The 17933-nt window shown below is 33.9% G+C and overlaps 1 protein-coding gene across 1 annotated transcript; it reads left to right on the top strand.

The window, feature by feature from the left end:
* Window positions 1–8977: 8977 nt before the first annotated feature.
* Window positions 8978–10100, top strand: LOC149532503 (blue copper protein-like). Its single transcript, XM_089806599.1, has 2 exons — window positions 8978–9252; window positions 9342–10100. Exons 1-2 carry the CDS (start codon window positions 9084–9086, stop codon window positions 9743–9745), a joined length of 573 nt encoding a protein of 190 aa, XP_089662725.1. The 5' UTR covers window positions 8978–9083; the 3' UTR covers window positions 9746–10100.
* Window positions 10101–17933: the final 7833 nt, after the last annotated feature.

Below are 17933 nucleotides of genomic sequence, written 5' to 3'. Positions count from 1 at the left end.
ATATGGAAAGAAGGGTTTTGATGCCTTTTGAATCCATCTATGAGGTCTATTTGGCCTCAAGCTGCTTCAAAAATTAGTGACCCCCTATTTTCTTAGGAAATACCTAAAAAGCTCTAGATCTGATTTGTCAAACCCTAATTCTCCCTTTTTATCCAAATATCAAACAAGCTACAATAGATCTAGCTCTGATACCATGAAGGATTTGATCAATACAAATCCACAAAGCTGTCAAAAAATTGAATGTAAAAAACTTGTCACAGAAGAAAAAGACAAGAGGAGGCAAGGGTTTTGCTTTGAAAATTATGCAAATGTATTCTCAAAAATGAAAGAGATGTAGAATTACAAAGAGATCAATCCTTATAAAAGGAGATCAAAATCTGGAAAGGGTAACCTAAAAGGTAAAACCTATTTAATAATTACTAATTAATTATTAAATAGAGAAGGAAAAAAGTGCATAAAGAGAAATCTTAAGTGACATAGTGCAAGGTAGGAGAATCCCCAAAGGAGATGTCCTAGCCCCCAGCAATATAACCACACATCAGAAACACAACAACAAGAAGCAACAATGCAAGATTTGATACCAAATGACAATAATTTTTTCATAAAATATAATTGATCACATGCAATATGCTCGGCTATAAGTCCTTCTGAGTTAGGGCCAAATATAATAGCAATTACAATAACATCAATTTTGCAAGATCCCTCAAGATCCAACTCACAACACTAATCCCAGCTAGCCCAAATCTGTAACATAACAACAATCTGGAAGAAACCACCAAAGAAATCTAAACTTGTGCTCGCAAGCCCACCAATCAATCTCCTTGTTTTCCAGCCACAACCCTAGCTCTGCTCCAACTTATCCAAGATCAAAGTGTACACTACCTCACATTTATAACTCTATCCTACTATAAACTACCTCACATTTGATGCTCTATCCACAGACTCAGGAAAAACTCACTTTTTAGCTCCTCTCCACACTCCATCGAATGAAATCACTCCCTCATGGATGAATAAAATACTCCACAACACCCCTACTTATACTAATATAAGCCACAAGTTGGCCCAAAATGCAAATTAAATACAAATACATAAATTAAATGCCACAAGTCGGCCTGCAACAACAATTAAATGTCTAGAAATCGATATCTAAGTAAAATTGTGATATCTCATAACTCCAATTGATTTAGAACTCATGCTTCAAACAATAGGTAGAAATTTAGGTCCTCCACAAACCCTTAAATGTGAAAAGGCTGATTCCCTAAGGAAAAGTGTGCATCCATCCTAAAAGTCATCCATAGTAGACTCTCGTGCAAAACTACCAAAAATTGATACTTTGGAAGAATCACCATATCTCCCAACCTATAATGAATTATGACTTGTGCACTTGATAAAATGAAGTACTCTAGGCCCTCTTAAATTTTTGAATTGTGAAACTTCTCATTCATTCCTCACAACAATGTGTCTCCAACACATTCCCAACCATGAAAATATAGCTCCACCAAAATCCAAGCTCAATACTCCTACATTAGACTCCCTAGGTTAATAGAAAAATATGTCCCATACTTTGATGCCCAAAGAAAGATTTGCAACCAACTTCATCTTTACCAAAGGTTTCTACTTCATCAAAGTCAATAGTAAAAATCTAAAAATCTACCATCTATGCTTCATCCACTGAAACATCAGAATCAAATACATATCAGCAACCTAATCAGCATACTCACACCCAAAAATAAACTGAACACAATGCCTCATCAACAAACCCTCATCCATATGAACGACTAGTGAATCCACACTAGTAGCAACAAACTCCATATCAGCAGCAACAAATTTTAGATCAGCAACAATATGAAGATCTCCATCAACAAATGCCAAACTCACAACACCAGTAATCTCATTATTCACAAAAAGATGCCCTGCAACATACAACTCATCACCAACAACAACCAGATCATCCACAACCAAGTGCTTTGCAATTTCCATGTCATACTTAGCCATCTAATCATGAAAACCAATCTCTATCCTAGTATCAAAAAGGTTAAGAATATCTTCAACAAAAACCTCTAGCTGCTCTACAAGTTTTGTATCATACTTCATAAACTAATCACCAAAACCAACCTCTTCCACCTCGACCTTGTCATGCCATTTCTCTCACAAACAAGTCTCTTAACTAACCAAACAACTCTCTTCCAGATCAATATACTCCAAATCCACAAAAATCTATAGAATTCCTTGCTCATCCTATCCTTATCTTGATCAGTTGAACTAGTTTTAAACTGAGCAGACATCTTAAAAAAATTCCTCTTCTCCACCACATCATGAAGATTTGCAATCATCTTAGGGTCCAACCCTCTCAGAGCCATCTTCCAAGATCTTCATAAACCCTTTGGAACAAATCCTTCCCATGCTCCTTGTGACAAACCCAAATTTTTAACAAGTCAGATCACAACCTACCACCTCGCATTAACAATTAGGAACCACATCACAAGTCCAAGACCATGGATCTACAATCCACAAACTCTCTATGATCATGTCTCAACAAGATCAGTCTTCCATCTTTGCATCCATTGATCCATCTACAAGCCCTCTACAATTGAAAGTTAGAACCACAATCTACTATCTCACAACCAAGAGATCTAAGACTCTAGAAAGAACAATCAACCACCACCTTCGGATCAAATCAGATCTACTTCTCCAGCCCAAGTCCTAGTGGAAACTACCACAACTTCAATGATCTATCTACACACTCAGGAACAACCTTCTCTCTAATACCACCTGATGTAGTGCAAGGTAGGAGAATCCCTAAAGGATATGTCCTAGCCCCTAGCAATATAATCACACAATAGAAACACAACGAAAAGAAGCAACAATTCAAGATTTGATACCAAATGACAATAATTTGTTCATAAAATATAACTGATTACATGCAATATGCTTGGCTGTAAGGCCTTCTAGGTTAGGGCCAAATACAATAGCAATTACAATAAAATTAGTTCTACAAGATCCCTCAAGATCCAACTCACAACACTAATCCCAGCTAGCCCAAATCTGTTACATAACAACAATCTGGGAGAAACCACCAAGGAAATCTAAACTTGTGCTCACAAGCCCACCAAGCAATCTTCTTGTTTTCCAGCCACAACCCTAGCTCTGCTACAACTTATCCAAGATCCAAGTGTACACTACCTCACATTTTTTGCTCTATCCACACCTTCACAACTCCATCACAATCTTGCTATAAACTACCTCACATTCAGTGCTCTGTCCATAGACTTAGGAAAAACTCGCTCTTCAGCTCCTCTCCACACTCCATTGAATGAAATTACTCCCTCATGAATGAATAAAATACTCCACAATAACCCTACTTATACTAATCTAATCCACAAGTTAGCCCATAATGCAACTTAAATAAAAATACATAAATTAAATGCCACAAGTTGGCTTGCAATAGTAATTAAATGTCTAGAAATCGATATCTGAGTAAAGTCATGATATCTCATAGCTTCGATTGAATTAGAAATCATGCTTCAAACCATAGGTAGAAATCTAGGTCCTCTACAAACCCTCAAATGCAAAAAGGCTGATTCCCCAAGGAAAAGTGTGCATCCATCCTAAAAGTCATGCACAACAAACTATTGTGCAAAACTACCAGAAATTGATACTCATAGAGAATCACCATATCTTCCAACCTATAATGAATTAGGACTTGTGAACTTGATAGAAGGAATTAATATAGTCCCTCTTAAATCCCTAAAGTGTGTAGCTTCTCATTCATTAAGAAAAATTAGTTACATTACTCGCAACAGGCATCCAGAAACAAGAAAAACATAGTTCCAGCAGCAAGGTAAAATGATTGAAACTTCAACTCCATCCATCCAATATCTATGAAATCATGAGGAAAGGTTTCCCAATGTGTCTCCAACACATTCCCAACCATGAAAACATAGCTCCACCAAAATCCAAGCCCGATGCTCCTGCATCATTAAGAAGGGAGAAAAGGTAATTTAATTAATGAAATTAAATTAACCTTTTTCTCTAATAGTCTTTGCATGAGGAAATGAAGTATAAGTTAGAGTAGAGTAATAAACAATAAAAGGAGAATGTAGATAAGTCAAGGAGACATATGAGTTTTTGAATTTGGTGATGAGGTGATGATTCATTTGAAGAAGGGTAGATTTCTCGTTAGCACATATAGTAAGTTGAAGATGAAGAAATTTGGTCCTTGTTAAATCTTGAGGAAATTTGACAGTGGAAATCCTTATGCCATTGAGTTACCTAATGACATGGATATATCTCCTATATTCAATGTTGTTGATTTGTAAAAGTATCATGAATCTGATGATGAGATGATTGTGTCGAGTGATTATCCTAAGAAGAAAACTAAAGAGATAGAATAGATTTTGGATCAAAGAGTTGGTAAGAGTACAAGAGGGAAGGATGACTTTGAGTATTTGGTAAAGTGAAAGGACAGGCCAGTTGTATATGTTGTGTAGATTTATCAATCTGAGTTGGATTTATCTTGAGTTGTGACACACTCATGATTTAGGAGAATCATATGTTTTCAACCTCGATTGTCTAATGTAGGAGCATCTTGGGTTGCATTCTTATCCTTCTTAGTAGATGTGTACTCGGTTGTCATTGCTAATGCACTCAGTGAATTCAGTGTTGATTGGCTTAGTGAAGGTGTTGTTTTCTTCTTTCACCAAGTGGCTTAGGTTCCTCTTTTACCAAGTGTTTCTGTTATGTATTCATTGAGTGCCTTAGTGATTATTTTCTACTATTGTTTGGTGATGTCTTTCACTGAGTTGTCTGCTTGGTTCTCATTTGTGAGATGACTTGTGTATTTAATTGAGGTCATAACTGATAGAGTAATAAGATATTGCCTTATTAATTAAACCATTTTGATTTAATTATTAAGTCACTTATTATCTCTAGTTTACTTAAGCCAAACTTTGGGCATATAATAATTAATTTTTTATTAATTATTATAATGCAACCTATGGTAGTTACCTATTAGGGTTTTGATCTCCTTTTATAAAGATTGATCTCTTTGTAAGTTATTCATTCACTTTTTTATTAAAGAAATTTCTCTTTTTGCTCATCAAGAATGTCTCATCTATGGATTTGAGAATACTAGCCTCCATAGCTTTTGCTTCTCTATTTCTATGATAGGTGTTTGCATGCAAGTGATGCTTCAGAGTTGTGGGGTTGATCTTTCATCAACTTTGACATGCATATAATAATTAATTCTTTTATTAATTATTATCATGCAACTTAGGTTAGTTACTCATTAGGGTTTTGATCTTCTTTTATAAGGATTGATCTCTTTGTAATTTGATTAATTCACTGTTAATTTAATCACAATTTCTCTTTTTTCTCATCAAGAATGTCTCATCTGTGGATTTGGGAATTCCAACCTCCTTATGTTTTGCTTCTCTATTTTTGTGATAAATGTTTTCATGCAAGTGATTCTTGGGAGTTGTGGGGTTGATCTTTCATCAACTTCAACAGTAACTTAATGTATTAAATTGATCATTGGGATGTGTGTAGACCATTATGTGGTCGAACTTCTCCATATGATGATGTAGAATCATTTGTAAGTCATTTTGGCAAGTATAAATTGAGGGTCATGGTCTAGGTTTAAAGAGCTCAGTAGATCAGTTTTAGGGGAGTTAGAGTTTGGAAAGGGGGTCACAAATCTCGCATGCTAGAGGTTATTTCCTATGAATTTGAATCCATGTATTGGCCTAACCTAGAAGGCCTCACAACTGGGCATGTACGATAATTTTTTTACAAATCAATGAAATATCTTATTTCTCTCTCTGTTTTGGTATTGTCTCTTTGTGCTGTGCTTCCATTGTGTTAACTCTGCACATTTGGTTGATTACTAGTTGTGCCTTTAGCCCTAGTTATCATCTCTCCCTTTTGTTAAGTGTAGATCATGGCAATTCAAAATTCAAAATACAATATGGTAGAGCACCATGGTTATTTATGTCTTCCATCTATAATGGAGATATAAGATAATCTAAAAAAAAATAACTTTATTCCAACTATAATAGGAACACATAAGTGCACAAAGATGGAGGGCCAAAACATCGTCACTTTACTTTTTGCCCCCCTTCAAAGCATATCACACTAAGAAAATATGGCATGCATACTTAGGTTTGTAATGACCACGTTTTTAGGCATGGTCAATTTAAAATAAAATGGTAACACACTATTTGGCTATTGCACATTTGAAAAGTTATTAAAATAATTGCAAAGTTGCCCTCATTTATGGTGTTTACTCATGTAGCCTACATGCTTCTACTCTTCGAGCAAACACTCATAATCAAAGAAATCATGTAAGCCAAGTCTTGAGAGAGAATTGAAGAGAGATTGGGGGTGGGAGAGATAGATGATGGTAAAGGAGGGAGCAGGAAATAGAGAGGGAGAGTGGAAGAAAGCAAGGGAGAGACTTGGAGAGGTGAGGTAGGGAGAAGAGAGGGAAAAAAAAACCACATGCAGGCACGCCCCCCCACCTCGTGTGCGCAGAGAGAGAGAGAGAGAGAGAGAGAGAGAGAGAGAGAGAGAGAGAGAGAGAGAGAGAGAGAGAGAGAGAGAGAGAGAGAGATGCTATTATGTGAATAAGTTTATTGGTCCAAGTGAACTAATAAGAAGCCTTAAATCCATATATGATTAAACATACTTAGAATAATGATTATAGACCTAACTATAATAGTTTGATCAAAGATAATTTGATACAAATGATCTAATTATGATCAAAGTAAAACTCATTTATGATAATCTCAAAGAAAAAATTATGAAATAATAATACTCGTGTTAAAAGATTGAATAATTTGATGCAACCAATATTTTTACATAATATCAATTTGTATATTAAATTAGGTAAAAATACAATATCTAAATTACATCGAAGACACGTGAAATAAAATGTGCGTATAGGTAAAGCAATCCAACAGAACAGGTGAAGGGTCTCGATCATTAAAGTAGAAGTCGGCAAGTTGAAGGGAAAAACCTAAATGAGCCAAATTGTGCTAGCCATGGCGGCGTTGGTTCTGTTTTTAAGACAAATATCAATCCTCATAAAGTTGTCCAAAATAATATTTATTTTTTAGGTGGAATTTTTAGTGCAACCTAACATGTGTTAAGTTTGTAAGAGTATACTTGTCATGTGCGAAGTTATCCGGTGGTTAATCTATCATTATAATTTGTTCAAACTTGTTATCATATCCAATCACTATTGTTGGTTTGGTGATACCATATATATGAGTTCCAAACTTGAGGTAGGACCATCACACTTTATTCACATTATACAATTCAACCTTTTTGAAACATTATGATAGCTATGCTTTTATCAAAAGCTTTCCTAGCGAAATGCACAAGAACGCTGACAAGGTGGGGATGCCCGTGAAAAGAAATTTATCATGCTCTTTATTAAAGTTTTTAAAAGTATGTTGAAAAGAAAAGAAAAATATTTAAGGTTTTTTTATAATAAAAAACCAATGGTTTTGATTAAACTTATGATGAATTATGGTAATAGATTCTTTATTATAAAGATTGAGGTTGAAATTTTTTAAAATCGAATGTAAATATATCATTTATTTTTTATTATTTTATTTAAAAATATTTAAACAACTATTATTTAATTCTTTTAATTAATTAAAAATATTTAAACAATTTTTATTGAATCTTATTATTTATTAAAATATATTACATATATAATAAATATACAATTTTAGAAGAAAAATTAGTAATTGAGCATGTTCTAATAGTTTTTATAGTCTTAATACTTTTCATGATATTGTACTAATAATTTCATTGATTTGGTTGTTATTGTTTAAAATGATTACCTATAAGACAGAAATAGACTCCATTTGGTAAGTCAACAATTACTTGTGACTTAGCGAAGAGGACGTGGTGAGGGTGTGGTGAGGATGGTGTTGGTTCTTTGTCAAGTTCAAGGTGTGGAGTGGTAATGAGAGTTGATGTTTTTATGTTTGAGGACCATGGTATTGTTGGTTTCATTGAAATTAGGGGTGGTCTCCTATGGAATTGATTTTGTATGGAATTGTATAACTGATTTTTGTCTTGAGAGTCGCTGTGACATATGAAAATCTTGTGTAGTGCTAGTTAGGTGGGCCCTTTTTGGTCACATGGTGATATCTCTATATGCACTTTCTTTTTGTTTCATCAATATAATTATTGATCAAGAAAATGATCACTTATAATTTAATAAAGTATATTTAATCACAATGTTGACTATTCTGTATAAAAACAAATGCCTAGTAATTTCTTGGCTTCAAATATTTTGAATTAAGCCCCAAAAAAATTACAATTACATACAATGAGATGTATCAGTTCACATTTTCTAATTCTAAAATTGAAATGTATTAAATCTAAACCAATTAATAAATTTTGTGGAAAATTAAAATCTTTTAAAGTACATTGAAAAAGGAAAATAAATTTTGATACAAAATTAGCGAATAGAGTTGAATATGATTTAATTCTATATGAAATAATTTTAATTTATATAAAATAAAATTATAAATTTAATATGATATGATTGAATCATATCAATAACTATTTTGTTGTGAAAAAATTAAAATTAAAAATTGAATTTATAAAAATTATCATTATTTAAGAAATGAAAAAAAAAGTATTTATATTACACAAAGTGAATACAATAGCATTGACAAGTGCACTAAGACAATTGAAATTTTTAATTTTTTAATAATATTATAAAAATAAAATCCCAACAAATTTCAAAATAAAAAATAGAAATAAAGGAAAATTCTCCTTGGAGTAGGGGACAAAAATGAGTGGAGAGCTTGGGCACATCATGTGAAGGAATGCTGTTGCCACCACTCCACCTTTGCGAACAACAAACCAGACAGACACCTCATTCTTTTGCTCAACTGAGGCTGGTAGCTTACCTTTTCAATTACGCCAAACGAATAAAATAACCACCAAAGGAAAAGAACAAAACCATATATATCTCCCTCTGCCCAAACACACATTCAATTCATTCCACCAGAACAAAGCCATTGAAGACTGCAACATATCTCTGTTACTTAACAGACAAGATGGGCACGCCCGCAGCTACATTTCTGTCACTCGTCGTAGCGGCTGCAACGTTAGCTATGCCCTGTTTGGCCGCACATTTCACGGTAGGTGACGCCAATGGCTGGGATCTTAGCACCAACTTGGGCGACTGGCTTGACGGAAAAACATTCCACGTAGGCGACACGCTGGGTAATGAAAACAACATATTACAAACCCATACCCGTGCCTGTGTTCTGATTTGGCTTGGTTTTCATATCTTTAAATGCTTGGCAATGCAGGTTTCAAGTACACGTCGATGCACAACGTGGTGGAAGTGAGTAAGGCGGACTATGCAGCCTGCCAAGCTGGCAATGCCCTCAAGACATACACGGACGGTCACACGACGGTCCCATTGAAAACCGCGGGCACAATGTATTTCGTCTGCGGTGTGCCCGGTCACTGCGCCAGTGGAATGAAGGTCGTCATCGCGGTCAAGGCGACCGCTAGCGGTGCCAGCTCCCCAACCTCTACGCCGCCAACCGAGGCCCCCGCCGCCGCCGCCAAGGCTACCGCCGCCTCTGACACGCCCTCGGAGGCAGCAGCATCCAGCGATACTAAGAGCGTCGCCGCCGCTTCTTTTACTGATCAGATCGGTTTGGCTTTTGTAGCTGCTGTTACGGCGGCAGGGTTTGTGCTGTTGTAATTGTTTGATTTTCACCAGGGAAGAGCCAGTGCCCCTAATCTCAGCATTTGGAGATTTATGTTGCTTGAATTTGGCTTCCACATTTGTTTGTAGATTTTGTGTGCCAGTTTGTGTTGCTTCAATTCTTTTCATCTATGGTAGGTTCTCTGGGCTGATTGGGACAATATTAAAAGGCTTCCATTCATTCCCCTTTGTTATCTTTCTTTCGTTCTCCTTTGTTTTTAAAGAGGGAATTTGTTTTCCACGGTGTCCATTGCGGGCATGAATATACAATAGGGCAAGAGGATTTTTCGTGGGTAGTTTTGAATAGATTTTCATCTATCAATATATAAATATTTTTAAAATGCACAGGAAATCAATTGTTTTAATACATGTTATTTATACATTTAGAATGTATACAATTATTCATCATTTTATAAAAATAAACTAATAGGAAATCAATTCTTTTAATACATGTTATTTATACATTTAGAATGTATACAATTATTCATCATTTTATAAAAATAAACTAATAGAAAGAGGATCTAATAATTGAACATCCTAATTCAAAATTTCATTGACTATTTTAAATTACTCTAAATTTTTACAGCAATTTACTTAACACGTTTCCTTACTTATTACTAAGGTTTGATATCTATATTATTAAGTTCTCAATACATTTTTGTTAAGGTATCTAAAATGATGCCAAACAAAAGTAGACTAATAGTTGTCCACTAAATGCATCACATGATCTGGTTTCTTAGATTTGGAGAAGACATTTCATTCAATTTGCTGATTTATGTTTCTTCGAATTTGGCTTCAACATTTGTTGGTGGATTTTCTATGCAAGTTTCTATAGCTTCAATTATTTTCATCTATTGGTAGGTTCTCTAGGCTGATTGTGACAATATTAAAATCTTCCATTCATTCCCCTTTGTTATCTTTCTTTCATTTCCCTGTGTTTTCAAAGATGGAATTTGTTTTCCATGGTGTCCATTGTGGGCATGCTAACTTTGTCATTATGGTTGCCCCAAAAAAACACATATGGCAAGAGGATTTTTTGTGGGTAGTTTTGAGGGTATTTGTTATAGATTTTCATCTATCAATATATAAAATCAAATATATAAATATTTTAAAAATACATCAAAAATCAATTGTTTTAATACATGTTATTTATGCATTAGAATGTGTACAATTCATCATTTTATAAAAATAAACTAATAGGAAGAGGATCTAACAATTGAACATCCTAATTCAAAATTTGATTGACTATTTTAAATCACTCTAAATTTTTATAGCATTTTACTTAACACATTTCCTTACTTATTACTAAGGTTTGAAGTCTATATTATTAAGTTCTCAATACATTTTTGTTAAGGTATCTAAAATGATCCCAAACAAAAGTAGACTAATAGTTGTCCACTAAATGCATCACATGATCTGGTTTCTTAGATTTGGGAAGACATTTCATTCAATTATCCAACTTCAAAGTCACAACTACTAGTACTATAACATCAAACATCATAGCTACTATTGAAATATACTTTTGATTGTTTCCCTTAGTAATTGAAATCTAACTCCACATAAGAGTTAAGTTGACTACTTTATTATTAATAAAGAATACATGCTAAAATATTAATTGTTCTCACATCTAATAGTTTGACCTTTATACATGTCTTGCAACTCCTTTATAAAGACATGTAATATTATTTTTACATGATAATATAAAGTATACACAAGTTTACAAAATCTTATTCTAAACCAAATAGAACAAAGATGTATTGTGCAGCTTAACCTTAATGCACTAAGGTTCCATTTACAAATTCTTATCCTAAACCAAATAGAACAAAGATGTATTGTGCAACTTAACCTTAATGCACTAAGGTTCCAAGGCAACCAATAACAAAAATGCATTCTTGAGATTTTGCTCCAAGCATTTTGACCACATCCACAAACCATGAGAGACTAAGCCAACAATAACTCATGGATTAAAAAAAGGGAAACAATACTAATCTCAAACTCATGAGACATGTGTTCTTTTTAAAGCCTAAATAAATATTTCTACTCTATTTAACCATACAAGCTCTTTTACCTTTATAACCACATTCATAAATAATATTTAAGCATATAATCCATAAGTTCTAAAATTAAGAACTCTCAAGAGTCCAACTTGAGAGCACCCTCTAAACACAAATCTCTAAAAATTGCTTTCACCTAGGAGGATTTTGATCTGCGATTGGCAAACTTTGAGACAAAAAATCTCACTCTATGAGAATGTAGATTCCAAACTATAGGTGCAGATGCCAGCCAATGCAAACATCAATCTATGAATTTGGCCCAAAATGCTCAAAATGACAAATGTATTCCTAAGTTAACACCAACACATGATCAGTATATGTCTAGATCCACACTAGGGAGTACCATATACATGCATATCAAGGCATTACTCACTCAATTGTAAATCAAAAGCATAAAGTAAACTAGGCTAAAATTCATAACATCAAGTAGATACATATACAAAATCCTATACAATATCTATGGAGTGGTCTCTCAAGCTCTAAGTCCTATAGTTAAGGAAGTTTGTTCTTATAATCTAGTCAGTAGTAATGGTGTAGTAATACAATATCACCCTGTCATTAAGAACCTTGAGGCCCACCTCACTATGCTTGTAGAGATAATAACCTAACCACAAACATGAGGCATGTATGCAAGCAAGGAATGACTCTCATACACACTAATCAGATGCATAGTATCATAATAGAGATAAAGTAATCAAATCCAAATACATAGTGCATGGTGCAAAGGAACATAAAGATTACTCAACATGTATCCAAGTCCAAGCATAGAAGCACACATCCCAACTCATCAAGGTGTTACTCAATACTACTAGGCCTAGATACAAGAGTACTAACCATAGGGAGTATCCTTCCCACACAAGGGTCGATCCTAACATCCAGGGAACCCACACAAAGTTCAATATCATTAGAACAATAAATACACCATGCAATTGGTGGGTGTGGCTGTGGGTTTGTGTGGGAGGGGGGAGGGTGAATAAGTTGTGCCTTGAACTCACAAACTTTAGCTAATAATTGGATTTGTACCTTTAAACCCTATATCATAATGAAAAGCATGAAAATACATATTCAAAACACCACATTGATATATAGCACCAAGATCTTTATGTGGAAATGATGTTAAGGAAAAAAACCATGGTGTGATTGGTACCAACAACAAATATACTTTATTAGAAGTATAACTAATTACAAATGAGAATACAATTTCATTTAGGCACACTACCCAAAGCTCACCACTCACTTTTAAACAAAAGGCTAAAAGCCTTACATTAATGGAGAACAATTCATAATTAATAAACTTACTAATAGCATCTTTTTATGCATGTGCAATTTCATTGAAGCTCATTAGATGTCACTCATACCCCATCTCAAAACCATCAATACATGGTTAATGTCCACACTCACATCACACATAGTTTGCATTCACAAAATATTACATTCATTTTTATATTTCATCAACCTTGTAGAAACAAACAAGGTCTACCTTATTTAAAATCCTAATATAAAATACTTGATATTAACAATTCATATTAGAAATTAAACCATTGTATGTCTTATAGTGCATATAAGTGATCCATAATAATATCCTTGAATGTCAAAGTATCCAAGAGGACTACACAATCCATCACAACACACTATACCTCAAGTCAGCCACAAGAACTTGTTCGCATGGAATGGTATAGAAAAGAGGGGCTGAATCAATACAATAGGTAATCTGCTAATTCAAACCACTTGTGTCACCCATAAATATTTCCTTCTTGTTTCTTGAATAAGGTTTGCTTTAGTGTAGATTTGTTGTTTGTGGAGGCTCGCTACTTAGTAACTCGGTCATTTGGGCTCCAATTATCCTAATTTTAGAGGTATAGATTCATGTCTTGGACAATATCATGAATATTCATGAAGTTATTCCAATTTAAGGTGTGAAAATTTGGTATAAAAAAATTAGGCTAACAAGTGAAGGCCTTAGAGGCTTTGAATGAGCTTCAAAATAAGGCCAATTAAATCTTGTGTTGGTTGGGCCCTATAGATCAAAAGATGAGGATTTTGGAATGGGATTATAATAGCCAATTAGATCAATGGTTTGCAAGTTATGGTCTTTTGAAGTTGGGCCACATAAAAATTCCAAAATAAATATCATAATTGTTTTGAGTGGACTCTATATGTAATTATAGGGTTGGTCGGCCTCAAGGGTTAGAGTTTGATGTCTAGAATCTTCTCGAGAGGTGTAAAATTGCCTATTTAAAGAAGCCTCATAGGTTGTCTAGGATAACTTTGGGTGATAGTTCACAACTCTATCTTGCAAATTATTGTAAGGAAGGCACCCATGTGGGTTTGTATATTTTATTTCAAGATTATGTGATTTCGCATTTGTGGAGATAATAAGAAGCCCATATTTTATTCTTGCAAATTGTTGATTTTCCTTTGTTTATGTTATGTGTTTGTGGTATTAAGGGGAGCATATTAGTTTGTGGTGATTGATTAGGGAAGTACTGTACAAAATCCATAGTTCCTAATTTTTTTGGGGGCTATTTTATTAGCATTTTTGGACTGACATGATGTAACTAATTTAACCCTAAAGTAGCAAAAATACTTGTATAAAATGGCTTAGGGTTATGAATTTCATAAGGTGTAATGTAATCATTTCTTCTTATGATGGTATTGAGTTGTAAGGGATTAATGATTGTAATCAAGTTGTAATCATTGGATACTAATAATATTGGACTCGTTGTTTATGTTAGGATTAACCACAAACATAAATAATAGTGACATACAAATATAACCAATATCAAAAAATAATGAATCGCACAAAAGAGGACACAAGACACATAGATTTAACTTGGTTCACCCAATTCCTATGCTCCATCCACCAACAAAAAGTCCAATATTACGGTAAAAGTACAAAGCTGTGTCACCTTTTAGACTGACTTATTAGAATGATTGAATTTCAGTATTTCTATCTAAAAATCTACTTTTTTTAAACATACAATCTAGATAAATTCATTCTAACTAAGTTATATATGGTCTCACACTTTTCCAATTGGAAATGTCTATCAAATGCATGTTTTATACTAGTTCATATCCAATTACTAAAAAAAAAATTTATTTTAGAAAAGTGGTGTTTCAATAACTCTAACTATTTTTAATGATTTTTTTAAAAAAAATATTTAAGCACCATTTTATAGTGCTCAGAGTCAAGAATATTCTCATATAGAGTTTATAGTGTTTTAATTAGATATATAGTATATTGTAATTAAAAAATTCTACCATGTATTTTAACACTTGAAAAGATGTTGGTTTTGTGAAAGAAAAAAGTATTAGATCAGATGAAAAAAAATATAAAAGTTATATGACGTTCTAGATGAAAGACTCATCTTATAGAATGTATAATTTTCCTCCTAGTTAGAATAGATTTGTTTTGAAAAATATGGTGGGAGATGAAAACTATTGATTTAAGGTGAGTTGAGATTTCAATCCTCATAAAAGAGAAATATAGGTCTAAAGAAGATTTTTATTTTTGATTGTTCTAGATATATATGTTATCTATAAAATAGTCTGAGATCAAAGGGAAATAAATTTATTTACATATATTTTTGTGGTGGGAACTAGACCCTTAGTTTTCAGCATTTTTCAGGCCCTAAAAAATTATCTATAAAAATTAGGAAAATATATCATTTTTTATTCCAAATAATTATTAAAAATTATAATCCTAAACTTCATCCATTTTTACACATTTCATTAGTTCACTTCATTTCCAAATTCAAAATAATAATACCAATTTTATGTCATTGAAGGTGAACAGTTATAATTTTGTTAGTCTTTTCCTTTACAAAAGGGTGACACATGTTTGTGCTTTCTCTCATTATTATTATCCATTGATTACAATCTACAATCCCTTATAGCTCAATACCGCCACAAGTAGCTAAAATATTAGTATACATTATGAAATCCCTAACCCTAATATATTTTAAATAAGATTCTACTGCTTACAAAATTAGGGCTAGAATAAGTCATCCACTAGAAAAATAGTAGCTAACACTTTTTACAATAGTAGGGTCATTTTTAGTTTTGCAAGTGCTGCCTTCAAAAACCCCCATGGGGGCATTGCCCCTTGATCGCACCCCGTACTGTGATAGGGAGCGCACCTAGGACATTGCCCCAAGACCCTACAAGAGGTGTTGCTCTAGGACCTTGCAAGGAGTGCTGCCCTCGAAAACACCCACGGGGGAATTTCCCCTTGACCCCACCCTGTACTATGATAGGGAGCATAGTGCCCTAGGACCCTGCAAGGGGTCCTACCCCTTGACCTTGGTACAGGGGCCCTAGGTCTTGATTAAGGTGTTCAAACACCGAGGAGAAGAGTCTGAAGGTCAATAAGTGTCCAAGTTGACACAAGTTAGTTTTGATTTTCTTTTTGTGCATTTTTGACATCTAGATTGCTTCATTGTTAAGGTTACAAGCAAAGTCAAAGGGTGGTCAAGAAGTGGTCAAACATGGGGAGTTGACCAAAAATCATCAATATTATGTTTCATAAACTTTACTCATATTTTGGTATAGTTGGGTGACCTTGGTGAAGTTTTTATGTTATGTTTTTGAAAAAATGTAAAAATTGCAAAAATTGCAAAAAAAGTTGTCATGCAACTTTTTTGCAACTTTTATTGTAAAATGTGGAAGCTCAACAATCAGAGCTTTATTTTGGTTTTGATTTAGGTAGATAAAGTTGTAAGGTCAAGATAGGGGAAATATATATTGTTTTACCTTCCTCTTTGTAAGGATTGAAAATACCATGTATATATTGGGAATGAATAAACAACATATCTTTGACAGGAGATTTGTGCACAGTCAGTAGTAGCTTTCCTAATTTGATCACTTGTGTGATAGTAAGTTTTCGAGTTTATTTTGGAAAGATTTTATCTTTGTTTTTAAATGAAAGGAGGGATGGATTGATATGAACTTGATAAAGAAATTGTTAATTGTGATTTTGTTCATTACTTGTTGTTTACCCTAGACTGTGATAGGGTTTGAATGTTAATATTGTGTTTCTCTCAACTCTCATGGTAAGAACTCTTAGTTCTCAATGAAAAGAAAGGTATTGATGTATGGAAACCTCATATGGTATTATATTTGGTCAGTTTTTATTGTGTATGGTCCAGCAACAACTTTTTGGTTTAGGTATTCCTTGATGTTACCTATTGACAAACTGTGAAAACGAGCATAGAGATCATTTTTTGGGTGCTAGAAGGTTGGGATTCAGTGGAAAGTGATGTATCATGTTGCAAATGGATAATGTAAAGGAACACATGATTAATGTTATGATTTAATCAACCAAAATGACCAAACAATGTTGTTATGCAAGAAAAGCCTAGAAACTAAGGCTCAGTAGGAAAGGACTTTAAACTTGAGATCTTAACCCAATATCTGAGATTTAGATATGGTTTTACACATGTTAAGAGATTCTATAATTATTTTGGATGGCTTTGTAGAATTTTATGGAGTTTAGTATTAATTTGTGTAAAACATGGCTACTAGGATTGAGCCCCTTTTAGGCCTCCTAGTGCAACTTTTGAATTTGGTGTACTGGGAAGTGCTAGAGCTATTAGTTGGCCAATAAACCTTGTAGAAGGTTGGAGAATGATATGTTAGGTTGTATGGAAGCTTAAGATCTTGAAGGATGTAGGTGAAGAGAGGGGTAAGTGTGGTTTCTATTGGGTGTATGTTCTAGACTACATGGAAGGTAGGGTGAGTTGAGGTTGTGAAGTTGGTGAGTGAAAAAAAAGGACCATTTCACATCTACACTAGGATTGAGTAGATCTTAGAAGGGATAGTTGGTTATCCTTGGGGATAGTTTACTCTTACTTGCATTAGACCCCATCTTGGAGGCGCTACCCCCAAACCCATGTAGAAACAATCTTGGGGGGGGGGGGGGGGGGGGGAATGCATTGAATAAACCTTCGAGTGTGATTAGGTTCCACATCACAATAGTTTGGTGGACGTATCCTAGGGATTGGGTGAATCACATTAAATATTGATGTCTTATTTTCTCTTCTATGTAATTTATTATTTTCTAACACTAGTTATAGTTGCATGCAATTGTTATTTCTATCTGTGGATAATCCCAAAATTAGAGTGAGCTTGTT

This window comes from Cupressus sempervirens, chromosome 10 (assembly GCF_028749045.1).
Source record: "Cupressus sempervirens isolate cs-2001-9-10 chromosome 10, ASM2874904v1, whole genome shotgun sequence".
Taxonomy (NCBI): domain Eukaryota; kingdom Viridiplantae; phylum Streptophyta; class Pinopsida; order Cupressales; family Cupressaceae; genus Cupressus; species Cupressus sempervirens.
The sequence above is the reverse complement of the archived record's forward strand: the minus strand, read 5'-3'. Positions and strand labels throughout refer to the sequence as shown.

Bases quoted from the DNA above. Each gene is read 5' to 3' on its own strand.
- LOC149532503 (XM_089806599.1), top strand. From the start codon at position 9,084: ATGGGCACGCCCGCAGCTACATTTCTGTCACTCGTCGTAGCGGCTGCA. The intron at 9,253-9,341 runs GTAATGAAAACA...TTGGCAATGCAG, and splicing joins CCACGTAGGCGACACGCTGG to GTTTCAAGTACACGTCGATG.